We start from the raw sequence: 19,803 nt of genomic DNA on the forward strand, positions 1-19,803 counted from the left end.
CCACCCATGACTAAAAAAAAAAAAAATAATTTCCCCAACCCCCTTTTACATATACCTTTCCCCTTCAAGACATGCAGTTCATTTGGGGGGGCAGTGCCCCCCACACCCCTATCTGCACCCTGCCTACAAGTAAGCTAAAAAAAGATTTGAAATGGTCCTAAAGAGTAAGTAAATAGACAGAAACTCTGAATTTTGCCCACAACATGTGCAAGATGTCTCTATATTAAACAGCCTCTCAAAACTGAATAAACTTACTTGAATGTGCGGCAGTGGGAGGGGAGTCACAGGGCAGTTACCGAGACAGGGAAGGGAAGAGCTGCGGGAGCTGCTACTGCTTTCTCTCGTTGCTCAGCTTGCTCATGGTGGTGGGGAGACAGGGAGGAGAGGCACGCAAGAGGGAAGGAGAGAGCGAGACACAAGGGAAGGTAAACCACCCGCCAGCACTGGAAGACCTGCGGGAGCTGCTGCTTGCTTGCTTTGCTCAACTTTTTTGTGGCAGGGAGGGAGGGAGAGAGCAAGAGAGACACTTATCCAGAGTGTCCACAACACACCGCACCGTGAAGATGCATGGGACACACCATCAAGATGCACTGCCAGAGCATCAGAGTGTCCACAACACCGGGACTTAACCAAAAAATGAGAGGTCACCGGCGGGTGGGAAATGTCCAGGGGGGGAGGAAGAAGCTCCTGGTTGGGAGTTGTCTCCCTCAAGTGGAAATTGTCCAGGGGAGAATCGCCCTATATGGGAACTGTCCGGGGGTGAGGGGGGGGGGGGGAATTGGTGGATGGGAACTGTCTGGATGGGAACTTGCCAGATACCCTTATAAAATACTAGCGTTATGTGGCAGAAATCACACCTTGAATGCAGGTACAGACATTTACACCTGTCCGAGAGAAGATATAAATGCATAAAGTATGCAAGCTTGTACATAGATTACTGTATTTTATAATCAATATTCATAACAATGTGATAATGGTAAGCTCATCAAATGCATCTTCCCAGTTTTAATAAAACAGTTGGAAAAACTGCTGCCATCATCTCGTCATTATTCAGGCATGATGCCCTATAGTAATGAAGCAAGGTGTAATTTACATATCTTCTAAATACTTGATAGTATCAGTATCTTCCAAACCCATGATGCAAAGTCCAAATTTCTGATAGCTATTTCTTTTATTTGATGCTCACTTGACAATAATGCAGTTCCCCGTATGTGCAAAAGTGAATAAAAATGTCTTAAGCTTATCTGATCATTTGTCTGCCAGAAATCTGGATCCAAAAGCTCATGTTCCAACTACAAAAGAATAATCCAACATTTCCAATCTGGCCCAAAGTCACTGGTATCAGCTTCTTTAGTGAGGATTCCTTAATTACTGTTTAACATCTAAAAATCCAGAATTTATTTAATAAAATATGTGCCAATTCCAACTTCAGTCTCAGCATGTACATTTTTATAATTTAATAATTTTTTTATCGTTGTGAACCATGCAATTTACTAACCAAAATTTCAGATTAGGTATATGCATTACAGAGCAATTTATGTAATTATTTATTTTTCTACTACTAATACTACTAATCATTTCTATAGCGCTACTAGACATAGCGCTGTACACATTATTCCCGGGATTCTATATATTCAGCCTAGTGTTCCGTGCCAAAATCCAAGCGTATTCTATAACAACTCATGTAGCTTAATTGGCTTAACAAGCCAATCAGCGTTTTTACCAGCACTTAACAAGCAATAAGGAGCACTAATTGGCAATAAATAGAATTTATACGCATAACTTGCTAAGTGTATTCTGTAACGCACAGCACCTAAATTCTAATATGTGGGGCCAAAAGGCAGCGTGGTTGTAGGCGTGGAAATGGATGTTTCATGAGCATTCCAAAATTTACATGCACTGTTATAGAATATGGCCCTCTGTGCCTAAATCTACATGATGTTATTTATGCCACATTTCCCTTGGCATAAATGGATGTACATAGTTCTAGGTGCTGGGATATCAACTAAGCGTATTCTATATACTGCTCCTAAATTTAGGGGCTGCTTATAGAATATGCTTAGGCAGAAATGTATTCCTTGCGGATTTTTCAGGCACCATATATAGAATGTAGCCCTATATTAAGGTACTTTCTCTGTCCTTAGACGGCTCACAATCTAAGGTTTTTGTGCTTGGGGCAATGAAGGGTTAAATGACTTGCCCAAGGTCACAAGGAGCTGCAGGGGGAATCAAACCCAGGTTGTCAGGATCAAAGCCCGCTGCACTAGTCATTAGGCTACTCCCATTTTTAAAAGTATATCCTTATCTTTAATGGGGAAATGTTATTTTTGCCATTTTTTAAACTATATTCGTCAGTTTTGTGTAAAAACATTCCAGTCAGTATTTAAACTCTGCAGTCGATGGCTTTTAAAAATGCTGGCTGTGGCATTTAAATAAAATCCATATATTCAATGCCAGTATCCATATATTCAATGCTGCACCTCACGCCTGGAATAGACTTCCAGAGCATGTACGTCTAGCTCCATCTTTGGCCGTTTTCAAATCCAGGCTAAAAGCCCACCTCTTTAACGCTGCTTTTGACTCCTAACCACTACTCACTTGCCCTGTACCCTTTTATCCCCACCTTTAATTCCCTTACCTCTTAGTTGTTCTGTCTGTTTGCCTGTCCTGTTTAGATTGTGAGCTCTTTGAGCAGGGACTGTCTTTACATGTATGGTGTACAGCGCTGCGTATGCCTTGTAGCGCTATAGAAGTGATAAGTAGTAGTAGTATCCAATAACTTAGGACAGCCTTTTTTTGTCCATTCTCCCTGCTAGGTGATGTCTCTTCCTTAACCTACAGAGATAAACAGGGCCTCACAGGGTTCCGAGTTTTCAGTTGCTGAGGAAGTGACATCACCTGGCAAGGAGAATGGGAGAAAGAAGGACTGAAACAGTGGAATACAGCCACAAGATCTGCAGAGAGGAGGATGTAAGCAGGTTTACAAGAGCCACACAGCATAAACTGTACATAAAAACTAAACAGGGCCTTGTGGGGTTCTAGGTTTTCAGTTGCTGAGGAAGTAATATCGCCTGATAGGGACAATGGCAGTGGGAAAGAGTGGGAAAGAGGGCACCAGTGGTATGAGAGACTGCCATGGGATCTGCAGACTGAAGAAAGTAAGCAGGGTTAGAAGAGCAACAGAATATAAAGTAAATATGGAGACTAAACAGAGCCGTGCTGGGTTCCAGGTTTTCAGTTCCTTAGGAAGTGATGTCACCTGGAAGGGAGAATGACAGTAGGAAGGAGTGAGACAGAGGTCACCAGCGGTAGGAAAGGCAGCCACAGGATCTGTCAGGGAGAATATCTTGGTTATTTTATTTATTCAATTATCTATCCAAACTTGCTATACCGACTTAACAAACTAGCAGAACAAGGCGGTTTACAATTCTAAAAATTTCAATAAGTAGAAAAAGAAAGAAACTACAATAACGATAGGAAAGGATATTCATGCATTCACTTACAGAAACACCAAGAAATAGACTAGGGACTTATCTGTTCAGCAGGTGCTGCTAACTAGATAAATGCCTCTGAATATCTGGCTTGTAATTTCAGTTCCTAGTATGTATGTATGTATTACCCCCCTTCCTCTTCCTTATTTTTTTTTACCAGCTCACAATTCTTTTTTTCTCTTATCACAAACTTCCATCTCCTAGCCCCCTTCTATCTTTCTCTCTAACTCCACTCACGCCCTTCATGTCCTCTATATATGTCTTTTTACCTCCCCACCTATGTATCATAGTTCCTCCCAATTTCTATTACTTTCCTTTTTCTTATGGTCCTGTGCCTCTTCTTCTCTGACCTCCACAGCTGTTTCTATTCTTCCCACCTCCAAAATGACAACAGGTGTAGAGGCACCTAAAGAACATGGTAAGAGAGGCAGCCACATTGTACCACTGTACCTCACTCCCTAACACCCAATTTCAGTCTATTATTTAATTTGTCTCTACTTGGTGGAAACTTCTGGAGTGTGGCTTCAAGTTAATAAATATATATTTGTTTGTTAACACTTTTTATATTGCATATAAAGATGGGAAGCTGCCTGACTGGGTGGCTGGGTTCACACGAGGCTCTGCAAATAATACACTTTTTGCTTATTTTTGCTTATTTACAACCCAAATTTTTATTGACTTCTGTTCAGTCTGTATTGAGGCACCAGTCCTCAATTTTACTTTGCACTTCTTTCTTTTATTTTGGCTGGAGAAAAGAACTTTTATCTTCCCTTCATATTGCAAATAACTCTCCTCATGCCCTGTGACTGGTACTGGATCTATATTTACATCTAACCAGGGCTGGTCTTAGCAAGTGCGGGGCCCTGTGCAGACCAATTTGGTGGGGCCCCATCCTAGCCCCCCCCCTGCCCTAGCCCCACCCTGCCCTAGCCCCACCCCCACCCTAGCTCCACCCCATTGATAAGATTATTCAATTTTTAGAAACTTTTTTATTTATGAAATTTTAAATAAAGACAAATGAAGCTAAACTTGTACAGAAAAACTGATTGAAATAAGCACAATGCTATCATGACCCCCCGCCCCAGAAATTATTCAGTTCAAGTCCACTACAATTTGTAGTTCCAATTCTCATAACAAAGGAGAATAAAGGAAAAATATTAATTAAGAAAAGATCCAGTACTTTTTTTTTTATTGGAAGTGGAGGAGTGGCCTAGTGGTTAGGGTGGTGGACTTTGGTCCTGGGGAGCTGAGGAACTGAGTTCAATTCCCACTTCCGGCACAGGCAACTCCTTGTGACTCTGGGCAAGTCACTTAACCCTCCATTGCCCCATGTAAGCCGCATTGAGCCTGCCATGAGTGGGAAAGCACGGGGTACAAATGTAACAAAAAAGAAATTCCCCTATTACTCTGTAACCCATCAAACCAGAGAGGCAACACTGAAATCCCCAAGTAGTCAAAAAAGATGTAAATAAGTGCATAGGTTCCCATTAAAGACAAAACCACAACACATTTACAGTAGCAAATTTTTCCATAAATCAGCTATATTGGAGATAGACTGACTGTCCTAAATCTAGTCCTCCTGCTCCTGGGTGTGCTGCTTTGAAATCAGCTCCCCCTGCTGCCACGAAGCTTCCATGAAGAAGGAAGAATTGACTTTTGTACCTGAATGTAACTTACCTTGAGCTACTGCTGAGAAAGCTGTGATCTAAAATCACATCCCAAAGACTAGTACCACACATAATAAAGTGATATAAAACACAAAAAATGTCCTTAGGACCTAAAGAACAATTCTACAATACCATAATAGCACTAACTTGCAGGAGTCACACAGCAAGGGCAGCAGCGTAAACAATGCAACATCAATATTGGAAAACTAAACAAGCCGGATTAGAACAGATCAGCCCTACATAGACATTCAGTGTTAACAGAATACCTGGCGCTGCGTACGCTTTGTAGCGCTATAGAAATGCTAAATAATAGTAGTAGTAGTCTTTCACACATACAGAACACGGATAGACCCTTACCAGGTATAGAATAAGTAACCATGAACTAAAAATAGAAATATGTAGACAAAAATACAAATGCTTATGGATTAATTTACAGCAATATAACTAGGCATACCTCAGATGTACAGTCATATGTAAAGTATTTAAATTTTCTTCAACCCATATTCTTAAAAATACACTAATATGATTTTAAGAACTTCTGAAATTAAACCAAACCCCAAGAAACTAGACTCTCCAATGAATGCAACACTAAAATATATGCCAAATGTAAAGATAGCAGATGTAAAATTTAAAATATGACATATTCCAATCACATTACAAATTAACAAATAAAAATAAAGCAAAAAATGGAAATAAGGCATTTCCTCTTTCCCCCTTCCATCTAGCGTATCCCCCTCTCCCCATTCATCCAGTGCCCCCCACTCTCCCATTCCAACCAATGTGTCTCCTCTCTCCCCTTCCGTGTCTCCCTTTCTCTGTCTCCCCCTTCCATCTAGCATGTCCCCACTCCTCCCCTTCCATCCAGCATGTCCCCTCTCTCTCCTCCATTCAGCTTCTCCCCTTCTCTATCTCTACTTACATCCAGCTTTTCCCACCTCTCCCATCTTCCATCCAGCATGCCCCCTCTCTCCCTCTTCCATCTAGCATGTTCTTTGTCTCCCCCTTTCAACCAGCATGTCCCTCTCTCCCCTCTGTCACATGATCTTTCATCCAGTGTTTCTCTCTTTCTTCCCTCCATCCAACATCTCCCACTCCCTCCCCCTTCCATTCAGCGTTTTCTCTCCCTCTTTATCCTTTGGTCTTTCTCCCCTCTCTCTCTCTCCTTATTCACTCTGTCCACAAGTGTCTCAGTGTCCCTGTCTTTATCTTCCCTCCATATTCAGCAACTGTCCTCTTAGTGTCCATATCCTCCCTCTATAGTCAGCATCTCTTCGCTTGCCCTATGCTCCCTTCCAAGGTCTGCATTTCCTGTCTATGTTCCTGTTCCTTTCCATGTCCAGCTTCTCCCTTCTCTACCCCCTGTACCCCCATCCTTGGTCCAGCCTCTCTCCCTCCCTCATAGTCCAGCATCTCTCCTCCTGATCCAGTCTGTCTCTTCCCTCTACCAATCCCCCCAGACCAGCATTTCTCCACATCTTCCACCTCCCCTTTGCTCCAGCAGGTCTCTCTTGTTTCCTTCCCTCTGTTTCCCCAGTATCTCTCTCCCCCTGGTCCAGTCTTTCTCTCTCTTCCTTCTATACATGGTCAACATCACTGAGAAATTAGGACTTACTGGCTGCTGCTGCTGCTGATGATATTTTCCCTTTAGTCCACCAGACCACCAGTGCAGCAGAACCAGGCTGTGGGTGTGCCCAACTACTGGAAGATGCCTGTGAATCTGTGATGCATGCAATGGAAATGGAAGGAGAGTGGTCTTCCTAAAGTGCCCTCCACTACAACGCGTCCCGCCCTTGAGGAAGGAAGTTGTGTCATGGCGGGCTGCGCATCGCGGGGGTGGGCGGGCTGCGCGTTGCATCAGTGGTCAGGAGGTCACGGGGTGAGAGTGTGTCGTAGCGCTGGGAGTGCGCCACAGAAGTCAGACAACAGGAGGCTCACACCACGGAGAGGCACAGAGCAGTCTCATCTGGCTGGGTCTGGCGGTGGTGGCCAGTGGCGGGACTCGGAGAGCCGCGGAACTGGTGAAGGCAGCACCCGGAGGCCTGAGCAGGATGGAGGAGGCGGAGTTGAGGTGCACCACGCGGGGCCCCCTTAAGCGCGAGGCCCTATGCAGCCGCCTCGGTCGCCTCAGCCTACGACCGGCCCTGCATCTAACCCTCCTCCTGGACAACAAAGAAAAAGCCTACAGCAACCTGCTTCAATTGGACCATCCAAGGATATCAGAACCAGAAACTATAAAGTTCACACCTACAATCCGTGAGTTAAAGTTTTATTTTAACCACATAACTATTTCTAAAACTCTGAATCTGTTAGATTTCTTAAAACTAAAGTCAACCATTAGCCCCTGCAAGTTTCCAAAGAAATTCACATAGAAGTGCTAAGTACAGCCATTTGTTTTCTATTGCTGGAAGCCTTTGATCTTTGACTCTCTTTGCTTGTGAAATAAGCTGGATTTACAACTGAAAAACCTCCAGAGATCTGCATCAATTGGAACAAAGGACACCAGGATTAGAAATTGCTAACTAAACCCCCACTACAACTTTTGAGATAATATTCATATCTATAACTTATACTACCTCTAAAGCTCTGTTATCTTGCTGAAGTTTCCTCAGCATTAAAACTTCCAAATAATTTCACAGGAGTGAAACATATCCATCTACTGCATGTCTTTGATGAACAGAAGTGCCTGTTAAATATTAGATACTGGACTTTAAAAACCAAATTACCAAGCATTTCCCCTGGCTACATTCCAAGGTATGGTTATGGTCAATGACGCCTCTTTGTCTTACAAATTCCTGAACCTCTCAGATAATCTCCTCTTCCCCTCTCCACTGCCTGCAGTAATTCCAAGCCTGCATTTACCATCTAAGCAATTGCATAAAGTTAAGCAAAACAGCTGCCCTAACTTGTGCTGAGTTAATCGGGCACCAGTCTAAATTGCCCCCCACAGCAGACGGCACTCGGGGAGCCTGTGCGGGTCTGGCGAATGGCACCACTGTCGCCCTCGGAGCAGGGAGAGGCATCCGAACCTCTCCCCACAGGGGACCGCACGAGGCTTGGGGGACAGCGTTCGTGCACCCGACTCTGCCTCCTCACCCACCTGCCCACCCAGAGCAGGGAGAGACGATCAAGCGTCTCCCATGGGGGACCACACGGGCTGTGTGAAAGCGGTCGTGCGCCCAGCTCTGCCTCCTCGCCCACCCGCCGGTTCCTCAGATGGCAGCAGGAAAGGGGAGCACTATCTGGTGGAGCTGCCCCAGGAGCATCAGAGTTATGAAGGCGTGAGGACGCTCTCCGAGGGAACTGCCAAGGGCTCAGTCGACAGCACCAAGACCAGAGCACAGCAGCAGCGACAAGAGGAGAAGGGGCACCGCGGCGGAGGCCCCGGAGACAGGTTCTGAGGGGCTCACAGCAAAGCAGTAGTGGCAGCCTGAGGCTGCTGCCCCCCCCCCCCCCCTCTGGTGTCTACCTCCAACATAGACACAGCTTCCAGGGCTGCGGAGTCTCTGTGCCCTGGACAACGCATCCGATCACCAGACAGTGAGTAAAGTATCTATTATATTTCAAGATATTGAGACTTTACAACTGACAAGGCTTGAAAGGCCTGACAGTAAAAACCAAAGTAAAAACTGAATAATTGTTAGTGAACTGAAGACACCTTCAGCAGGATGGGCGTGCCTGAGAAGGAGCCTTTTGCACTGCATTTGATCAACCAGAGAAGGCAGGCTTGTGAGGAGAGTAGATTGGGGCAACACGGTCTTAATAGTAACCACAGGAAATATATACCATAATGAATACCCTCAAACTACTCTTAATAATCTACTCCCTAACACTGATCCACTTAACACTAACCACTCCACTTGCAGAAAACAACATCATACCCATACTACACAATCATCATAGATTGATCAAATACACCACACCTCACCAAACTGTTAACAACCTAAACAAAGGAAGAACACTTACATGTGAACAACCACAACAGAAGGGAAAGAAGGACCCAAACAAGCTCACCTCAACAAAGAAATGACAACTAACAAAAGTCCACTTAACACCAAAAACAGAAGACCCATTCCAAACAATCCAAGTGGGCTACGTCAACGCCAGATCCGCTGTAAATAAAACAGCAATACTAACAGACTGGATCATGTCAGAAAACCTTGACCTACTCTTCCTCACTGAAACTTTGATCCATGACCAAAAGGACCCTATAATCCTAGACCTGTGCCCTCCAGGATACAAAATAACACACTGGACCAGAAAAGAAAAGAGAGGCGGAGGCATAGCACTAATCTATCAGTCCCACTTTACCACCGAAACCACTGCTGAGTCCATAACACCTCAACTTGAAATTGCCTCAATCAGAATCCACAACAAAACCCTACGTGGTCATGTGAATTGTGTCTTGTTTTACAGACCTCCAGGTAATTGGAACGAAGGCCAGACCAACTTCATGGACTTCATTTCAAACACATGTGTAACCAACTCCAATACACTAGTACTAGGAGATATCAACCTTTACTTAGAAGACCCGAACTCTATCAATGCATGAGAATGCAAGGAATTTCTCCGTTTATGCAATCCCAAATGGCCACAAATGCAAGCAACCCACGTCAAAGGACACACACTTGATCTCATCTCACGCAAACTCTCAACAGACCAGAACCTAACAATAACAAATACGAAATGGACAGAGACACCCTGGACTGACCACTACAAACTAAACTTATCCCTACATTGGCGGAAGAAGGGTATACAACAAATACTAGAACACACATCTTACAGCACAAGAGGTCAAGTAGACACGAAAACATTCTGGAAACTAATATACAATAACGAATGGGCAACACAAACAGACTCCATTTACTACCTCATAGAATGGGACAAAAGATGCAAAAGCATACTAGATGAAATTGCGCCATTATGAACAAGAACCCCACGCAAGCATAACTCGACACCATGGTTCAACGATGAACTGAAAAAGTTAAATTTATAACAATTTTATTGATGACAAACCAATGCATATACTCCAAAAATATAAGCATAAACTGTTCAAATAGAAGAACACATATGAAACAATTGAATGTATCTACTGTCATCAACCTTTTAACCCCTCCCCCTCCCTATGTGATGTTGTACTTAATAGTTTATTGAAAAGTGGCAACATACATCAACCTTCTTTGTGTACTTGAATCCATTATAAACACTTCAAGCCAGCCCAACATAATAAACAATGGGAACTGAGTCTTCCTCATACATTATCCCACCCCCCCCCCTTTTACCCTTCACTCCCACCTGCTCTAACCCAAACAATCCAACCCGACCAATCTCCGCTTCATTCCCCCCCTTCCCCCCTTCCTAACCCTAACCTCTCTTCCCACCTCCCCCCTTCTTACCTTCCCCTAACGATGCAATGCCCCTTCTTTGCTCTTCACCTCCTAACCTTCCCATTGAAATCTATTCAAAACTTGACTGCGTGCCCATGGCGAAAGTGTGGTCAAATAAGCATCCCAGATGGCAAGGAACCTCCGCTGCCTTCCAGGGGACAACCTGCCCCCCCTAGATTCCCATGTCTTTAATTCATGCAGCTTATTCCTCCAACAGTTCCAGCCAGCTGTTACACCGCCGCCAAAATAGATCGCCGGTGACGTTCGATTATGCCCCTCTTTGTAAGTTAAAGACAACATTTTGAAGAGTATCCAGAATTTGAAAATAAGGATGTTATAATGCCTTTGTATCGCTCCATGGTGTGACCGCACCTTGAATATTGTGTGCAATTCTGGTCACCACATCTCAAAAAAATATAGTGTAATTAGAAAAGGTACATAGAAGGGTGATGAAAATGATAAAGGGGATGGTATGACTTCGCTGTGAGGAAAGGCTAAAGCGGCTAGGGCTCTTCAGCTTGGAGAAAAGATGGCTGAGGGGAGATATGATAGAGGTCTATAAAATAATGAGTGGAGTGGAACAGGTAGACGTGAACCACTTGTTTACTCTTTCCAAAAATACTAGGACTAGGTGGCACGCAATGAAGCTACAAAACAGTAAATCTAAAACAAATCAGAGAAAATATTTCTTCACTCAACGTGTAATTAAACTCTGTAATTCTTTGCCAGGGAATGTAGTAAAAGCAGTTAGCTTAGTGGGGTTAAAAAAAAAAAGGTTTGAATAGGTTCCTGAAAGAAAAGTCTGTAAGGCATTATTAAAATGGACTTGGGGAAAATCCACTGCTTATTTCTAGGATAAGCAGCATAAAATGTACGGTTTTGGGATCTTGCCAAGTACTTGTAACCTGGGCTTGATGGACCTTTGGTCTATCCCAGTATGGTAATACTTATGTACTTAGGTATTCTACATGTATACACTCATGTTTTTCAAAATAATGCCAATTTATCAGAACTCCACTTCTGCTCCGCCCAGACTATGTCCTGAGGAATGCCTACACACAAGGCCCTTATTTTAGAAGCCCTATATATAGACCCCGTATATTATTTATGTATTAATTTATTAGGCTTTATTTACAGCCTTTTTGAAGGAATTCATTCAAGGTGGTGTACTTATGATAGAAAGCCAATGTAGTCAGTCAGATAAATAATGGGGAAATGTGGTCAGACATGTTAGCCCTACAGAGAAGTCTCACAGCATAGTTTTGTAGAGTTTGGGGATATTTAAGTAGAGATAAAGTGGGGACACTGAAAGAATGCGGCTTCCCTGTCCATATGCATCCTTTCCTCATGCCTCTTCTTTCCCTCCTAGAGCCTCTGTAGTTTTCTTCTCTACTCTAGAAGCTCATACTATGAGAAAAGGAGGAGGAACTGCCCCAGAGTCAGAAAATGATGGTCTTTTAGTGCTCCCATTGTAATCAGCACTGCTTACTTGTTTGCCAACTGCACACCTTTTGTTGGTACCACTTTTCTGGGAGATTGTTAATGGATTTGGAAAGCAGGAGAAAAGACGGCCTGGATAGATCTTGGAAGCTCTGGTAGATTTGGGATTCCTGATGTAGAATTAATTCCTCAGAAAAAAAAATTGTGTTATGGAATTTGTTTAATCTATTCACATTATGCATCTTTGTATATCCTTTCTAGCCAACTTGCTTTGGTTATCCCATAAGTATCTTCTTCATTGTCATCAATGAATTCTGCGAAAGATTCTCTTACTATGGAATGCGAGGTAATTTCTCCCTTAGTCTTCATTTTTGATTTGATTTACAGATAGTATGCCTCTGTTTTTTTAATCAGTCATTTATTTTCCCATTTAGCTGTGTTGGTTCTATACTTCACCTATTTCCTAAACTGGGATGAAAACCTCTCTACAGTCATCTATCATACTTTCGTCGCTATTTGCTATTTGACTCCAATCCTTGGAGCCATGATTGCTGACTCCTGGCTGGGAAAATTCAAGTAAGTACTTTTCATTTCCCCTTTCTCTTGTCCGCTTTAACCTAAAACCCATACTAAGGCTGCCTTTCCTCATTGTTTCTTGAGATGCACAAGCAGAAATATCAAAATACCAATAATTCAGTTTTTTAAAAGAGAATGGTTTTGTAAGCAAGTCATATCCATCTTTATTGGTTGCTGGCCTTTATAAATTTTGGGGAGTTAAAACACATCTAGGTTGCAGAAAATTGAATTCTTACTTATATAAGTTAACTATTCTCTTTATTTGCCTTTAAGTACAGGGTTTTCTTTGCAGAGAATGACCATTCAAGAGCACTACATTTTACTTGTGATTGAAAAGAAAATTCTTTCCATTGTATGACTTGCTGCAATCTATAATAACCAATATGAACGTAAATTGGGATATCCAAATAAGCAAAACTTCATGCTCTTATACGGAGACATTTGGAGGCCGATATTTACAAGCAAGTGATTGGTTAAGGTTATCCAGATGTTTATTTGGATCCCTGTAACTGGATATTAAATTAACTTAATTAGTTAAGAAGCTTATTGTCAAATCACACAGACTTACAAAGTTATATAGGTTATTGTGGGGTTCATTTTCAAAAGAGAAAAACGTTTAAAAAGTGGCATGAAGCAGTATGTGGACATTTTGCTTGCCAAATAATTCAAATTGCTATTTTTTCAACCTTTTGTGCAGATGTTTATCTATGCAGTTCATCTGCAGTGCATCCAAATCACAAGGTTTCATATTGGGGCATGTTGGAGGTGGGATTAGGCCGTTACTAACACTTGGATGTTTTTCTGCCATAATGGAATAAAACTAAAACATCTAGGCCTAAAACTAAGATGTTTTGAGCTAGATCTGTTTTAATAACGAGTAAGCCACAAAACGTGTCCTAGATGACCACTGGAGCAATAAAGAAATGACCCCTTCCCCCTTACTCCGAAAGTGGTCACTGACACCCTCCCACACCCAAAGATGTGAAAAAAACACTACATACTAGCCTGTATGACAGTCTCAGATGTTATGGCCAGTTCTATTAGAGCACCAAGCAGGTCCCTAGAGTAGCCTAGTGGTCAGTACAGTGCACTGTGGAGAAGGGGACCCAGGCCCATAATCCACTCTTAACTGTTACACTTAGAGTGGAAAATGAGACATAAGGGATGTTTAAGTGTGCATAGTTGGGTACAGTAGGCTTTGGTGGGTTTTGGAGAGCTCACCATACAATATAAGGGGGTAATGGTGAGATGTGTACTTGGGAGCTTTTATGTGAAGTCCACTGCAGTGCCCCTAGGGTGCCCCACTGCTCTGCTGGGATGTCTGTGTGGCAGTCTACTAAGAATGTTGGCTCCTTCTACATCCCAATGGCTTGATTTTGTGTGTTTTTCACTTGGACTTTTTTTTTCCGGAAATGGACCAAAAATATAAATGCACAGGGCACAAAAACATCTAGAAAGTGGCCATTTTTGAAAAAAAAAAATAAAGATATACGTTTTGCAGTTTCAAAAATTGCTATATTCGCCACTTGGATTCTGGACGTTTTGAGCAAAATGTCCAAAGTCAGACTTAGACGTCATATCGAAAATGCTCTTCTACATAACTTTTGTAGGTCTATATGTTTTGAAAATGAGTACCTAAATGTAATATCTGAATGTAAGTATGTACTTATATACAAAACCAACAAATGGATACAGAAAGAAAAACAAAATACTATCTCCAAAACCTAATCTGTTCAAAATATTTTAATCAGGAATCAAGAACTCCTGTTATATGAAGAAAAAGACCTCAGCAGAATTATTCAATCCCAAGGGAACTCCTTTGGTACATTACCCATATCATAGGACTGAAAAAACTCCATATAATATTTATACTAAATAAATAAACATTTCTGGATAAATGTAGACCGTTATTTTAGTGCAGATCGACCTAGGGGTCATTTTACTAAGGTGCGCTGAAAGTGGCTTGCAGTAGTATAGGTGTGTGTTTTGGCCGCACGCAGAATAATTTTTCAGCGCACCTGTAAAAAAATGCCTTTTGGGGGGCTGAAAATGGACGTTTGGCAAAATGAAAATTGGTGCATGTCCATTTTGGGTCTGAGACCTTACCATCAGCCATTGACTTAGTGGTAAGGTCTCACGCGTTAGCCGGGGGTGGTAATGGTCACACGTGTCCAAATGCCGATTACCGCTTACATGCCAGAAAATACAAATATTTTCATGTCAAAAATGAAATTACTGTCCGGGCGGTATCTCGGAATTGGCGTGCATTGTGCGCGCGGTAAGCACTTATGCGGCTTAGTAAAAGGGCCCCCTAATTGGTTATGTTTGTTTGTTTATTTATTTATGCAATTTTAAACAATGTACAAGAAAATGTAACTTCTTGCTAAGAAAATATAACAAATCAAAATAGGCAATTCAGATTTCGAAAAATAAAAATAAACAAGAAACTTTGTGCCCTGTTTATTAAGCAGCACTAAGGGTACACTAGCATTTTAAGCACACACTAATGATTAGCAAGCACTAAATGCTAAAGTTGCCCAAAGGAACATATGGGCGACTCTAGCGTTTACCATGCGCTAATTGTAGCATGCTCTAAAAACGCTAGTGCACCTTAGTAATCAGGGCCCTTTGTTTAGAAAGACCCCTATTGAGGGGACAGAATAGAAATTGGGCAAGATCTAATTTCACAAAATCAGGAAATAATTGGTTGCATTTAACCAGATTGCAATCTAGCTAAACCGAAATTTTGCCCTTGAAACACCCCAAGTGCCACCTTTAATTAACAAACTAGAATTTGTGCAATCAAATTTGTGCAGTCAAATTTATGTAGTCAAATTTATGTGGCCAGCAGAACTGGATGTGGTGGAAGGATTTTCAACATCAAACATTCATCTAGGTAACTCTTTAAGATACCTAAACATTTCTTTGAAAACGGGAGCCTAGTTAAAATACCATTATGTGAAACCTGCTGTATAAAGACAGTAGGCACCTACATGTCTTATTAAATACTATATTACTTATCATTTCTATGGTGGTACTAAACATACACTGCACTGTACTGTACACAAACTGATGAGACATTCCCTGTTCAACAAAGCTTACAGTCTATTCAAGACAGACGAATAGGACAAATAAGAGATTAGGGAGTTTATATACGTCATGGGTATTATTAAACACCATGGGGATTGTACAGGTGAATAAGAGCTTAAAAGTTAAAAGCAGCCTAAAGAAAGTGGGGTAGTGTAAGTGTTGGGCATGGACATTTAACCAGTCCTGAAGATGGTTTAAGTATCTGCCCCAATATATAAATTTTCCTTTTCATCCACCAGATCAGTCTAGAACTAATAGGTTATGCCCCTCACCATCAGATGGAGACAAAGACTTACAAGCTGTGATCTCTGGGCAAGTCACTTAACCCTCCATTGCCCCTGGTACAAATAAGTACCAGAATATATGTAACCGCTTTGAATGTAGTTGCAAAAACCTCAGAAAGGCGGTATATCAAGTCCCATTTCCCTTTCCCCCTTCCACTATAAGAATCTCCATGCAGCTCAGCAAACCAGTATTCTCTGCCTCAAGCAGATGCTGATGGGCATCCTGTGCAGCACAGGGCTGATCTGGTGAGATAGTTTCTGGGCCCAGTTGGAAAACTGGTCAACCAGTTTAGCAGGAGTGGTAGAAGGGATCCAGTGTGCTGGGAATAGCTGGAGCAGTCCAGGTCCTTTTCATGTCTAAGTGGATCCTGCCAGTTTGAGAAGCTTTTCTTCTCATATAGCTCTTTTGTCTCTTTCCATCTTCTTCCCCTCTTCCTTTTTTTCTTACCTGTTAAAAGAAAGAAATAAAAAAGCAAGTTCAAGGGGTTTATCGCCTATGCTCCTTTTTCCTAGTGCACAGACCTGCAGTGCTATTTTGGCAGCAGGAGAGAGTTCCTAGGGCTTCTGGGTTATTCTCCTTTCCCCTCTTCCCCCTCCCTCTCCCCCACAGAGGGACTGGATATATTTCAAGATATCAGAATCCGCGTTGGTGTGAGCCCGGACAGCTTCAGTAGCAGAAGAGAAGTCCTTTACCTGCTATGTGTGTTTCTTTGAGAGGTTTCTAGTAGGAGCCCAGGGAGCCACTGAAGTGCTGATTTCTACAACAGGAACAGTGCAGTAGCAGTAGCAGAATGAGATGACAGTGGAGATCAAGCTGCTGTTTTTCCCTCAATGGTCAGGTCTTCTGGGAGGTGCAAGTTAGGGCCATAGGGGGGGGGGAGGCTTATAGATTCAAGGAGTTGCCCTCAGAGCATGTGAAATGGTGTTCCACTCTTGTGGGAGCTTGTAATGTGTGTCACAGAGGTACAAGCTGCAGCTCGCAATTGGCAGCAGGATCAGTGGTGCAGCAAATGGCTGATGAGTCACAGGGAGTGGGGGCTGCTAGTTCAGCTCCCAGCCATATATGGACAGGAAAAAGTGAGGTACAAACTGCCATTTTGTCTTCCGATGGCTCAAAGGATTTGATCATTGCTCCTTTCCCCATTCTGGCCCCTCAGTGGGGTTTAGAGAGGCAGGATTTGCCTGGGCAGCATTGGCTAGCTCCCTGTTGCAGGGCTCAGAGACAGAACAAACTGAAGGGTTCCACTTCCCCCCAAATTTGAGTTAATGCTGCACAAGGCTTTTATGTTGAAGCAGATACAGGGTACTGCAGGGCAGGAGCTCAGAGATTTCCCTAGGGCTGAGGGGCCAATGTAGTCTAAGCAGCCAAGTTTGAAGATTGGGAGACAGAGAGGGGCATAATCGAACGGAAACGCCTATCTCCATGGGCGTTTATCTCTGAGAACGGGTCCGTGAAGGGGCGGGCCGAACCGTATTTTTGAAAAAATGGACGTTTTTGAGCTGGGCGTTTGTTTTTTTTTAGCGATAATGGAAACTAAAAACGCCCAGCTCAAAAACGTCCTAATCCGAGCTAATGAAATCACGGAGCCCAATACCCTACAACCCACCACAATGCAATGCTGATGTGACCCTGTACTGCACCCGAGAGCCACATCTGACCCAGGGAAAGGCTGTGACAGGATCGAACACATTCTGTTGTCATGGAGGTGGGTACGGCATTTGAGGCTGGCATAGAGGCTGGAAAAAAAGTTTTTAAAGTGGGGTTTTTTTTGTTGGGAGGGGGTTAGTGACCACTGGGGGAGTCCGGGGAGGTCATCCCCGATTCCCTCCAGTGGTCATTTGGGCAGTTGGAGCACTTTTTTGGGACTTGTTCGTGAAAAAAAAGGGTCCAAAAAAAGTGACCCAAAATCGCGGTTAAAAACACCTTTTTTTTCCATTATCAGCTAAAGACGCCCATCTCTCCTCGGCTGATAACCACGCCCCAGTTCCGCCTCCACCACGCCTCCGACACGCCCCGTCAACTTTATTCGTTTCCGCAACGGAGTGCAGTTGGAAACGCCCAAAATCGGCTTTCGATTATACCGATTTGGGCGCCTTTGCGAGACAAACGTCTATCTCCCGATTTAGGTCGCACTATAGGCGTTTTTCTCTTTTGAAAATAAGCTGGATAGTCGCTGGCCTCTGGCAAGGGTTTGGAATGACTCAGTACAGTCAATGAAGTTGTGAGAGGATCTTCAGTGGTAGACACCCTGGAGGGAGGGCAAGCTTCCAGTAGGGACAGAGATGATCTCACTGTGGTCAGTCTCTCCAGAGGGATAACATAAGAACATAAGCATTGCCATACTGGGACAGACCAAAGGTCCATCAAGCTTAGTATCCTGTTTCCAACAGTGGCCAATCCAGTCACAAATACCTGGCAAAATCCCAAAACTATTTCTCTGGTTTGTTTTACATTTACTACTTAGTAGTTTCATTGCATGCCCCTAGTCCTAGTATTTTTGGAAAGACTAAACAAACAATTCACATCTACCCGTTCCACTCAGTATTTTATAGACTTTTATCATATTTCCCCTCAGCTGCCTCTTCTCCAAGCTGAAGAGCTCTAGCATAGAATAGCATAGGGTGAAGATGAAAGGGAATAAACTCAGAAGTAACCTGAGGAAATACTTCTTCACAGAAAGGGTGATGAATTCATGGAACGGCCTCCCAGTGGAAGTGATAGAGACTAAAACAGTATCTGAATTCAGGGACAAGTACATATGATCTCTAAGGGAGTAATAGAGAGAGTAGATGGCATGGATGGGTAGACCTGGATAGGCCATATTTCTGTGTTTATCATTTTCGTCGCCCTTCTCTGTACCTTTTCTAATTCCGCTATATCTTTTTTGAGATGCGGTGACCAGAATTGCACACAGTATTCGAGGTGTGATCACACTATGGAGCTATACAAAGACATTACTGCACAATGAGCAGAGGATTTCAACGTATCATCAATGATGATGACACCTAGATCCTTTTCCTGGGCGGTGACTACTAATGTGGAACCTGACATCATGTAGCTATAGTTTGGGTTCCTCTTTCCCACATGTATCATGTTGCACTTGCTCACATTAAACGTCATCTGCCATTTGGATGCCCAGTCTCCCAATCTCATAAGGTCCTCTTGCAATTTTTCACAATCCTCTTGCAATTTAAAAACTTTGTATCATCAGCAAATGTATTACCTCACTAATTATTCCTATCTCTAGACTCATTATAAATATGTTGAAAAGCAGCAGTCCCAGCACAAAGCGGGGAACCCCACTATCTATCTTTAGCTAGTTCTTAATCCATAATAGGACATGACTTTCTAATTTCCTCAGGAGTCTTTCATGAGGTACGTTGTCAAATGTCTTTTAAAAATCCAGATACATATAGTAGTGTTTTTTACAGCGTGTCAGTAATCTAATTGCCATGTTCTGCGCCAGTTAAAGGCATTTGAGTTCTGACACCTTTGATCCCTGAAGAAGACTATTGCAATAATCTAATGGCCCTGTCTACTAAGATGCACTAACGTTTTTAGCGCATGCTAAAATTACTGTGTGATAAACGCTAGAGTCACCCATACAGTGGTGGAAATAAGTATTTGATCCCTTGCTGATTTTGTAAGTTTGCCCACTGACAAAGACATGAGCAGCCCATAATTGAAGGGTAGGTTATTGGTAACAGTGAGAGATAGCACATCACAAATTAAATCCGGAAAATCACATTGTGGAAAGTATATGAATTTATTTGCATTCTGCAGAGGGAAATAAGTATTTGATCCCCCACCAACCAGTAAGAGATCTGGCCCCTACAGACAGGTAGATGCTCCAAATCAACTCGTTACCTG

At 42.7% G+C, this 19,803-nt stretch overlaps 1 protein-coding gene across 1 annotated transcript in view; it reads left to right on the top strand.

The window, feature by feature from the left end:
• SLC15A1 (solute carrier family 15 member 1) overlaps positions 1-19,803 on the top strand; it is a 178,212-nt gene that overhangs the window by 54,424 nt on the left and 103,985 nt on the right. The window contains 2 exon segments of the mRNA XM_030201355.1: positions 12,244-12,328; positions 12,417-12,558. Of these exon segments, the coding sequence (XP_030057215.1) occupies positions 12,244-12,328; positions 12,417-12,558 (227 nt within the window).

Source organism: Microcaecilia unicolor, chromosome 4, assembly GCF_901765095.1.
Source record: "Microcaecilia unicolor chromosome 4, aMicUni1.1, whole genome shotgun sequence".
Classification (NCBI taxonomy): Eukaryota; Metazoa; Chordata; class Amphibia; order Gymnophiona; family Siphonopidae; genus Microcaecilia; species Microcaecilia unicolor.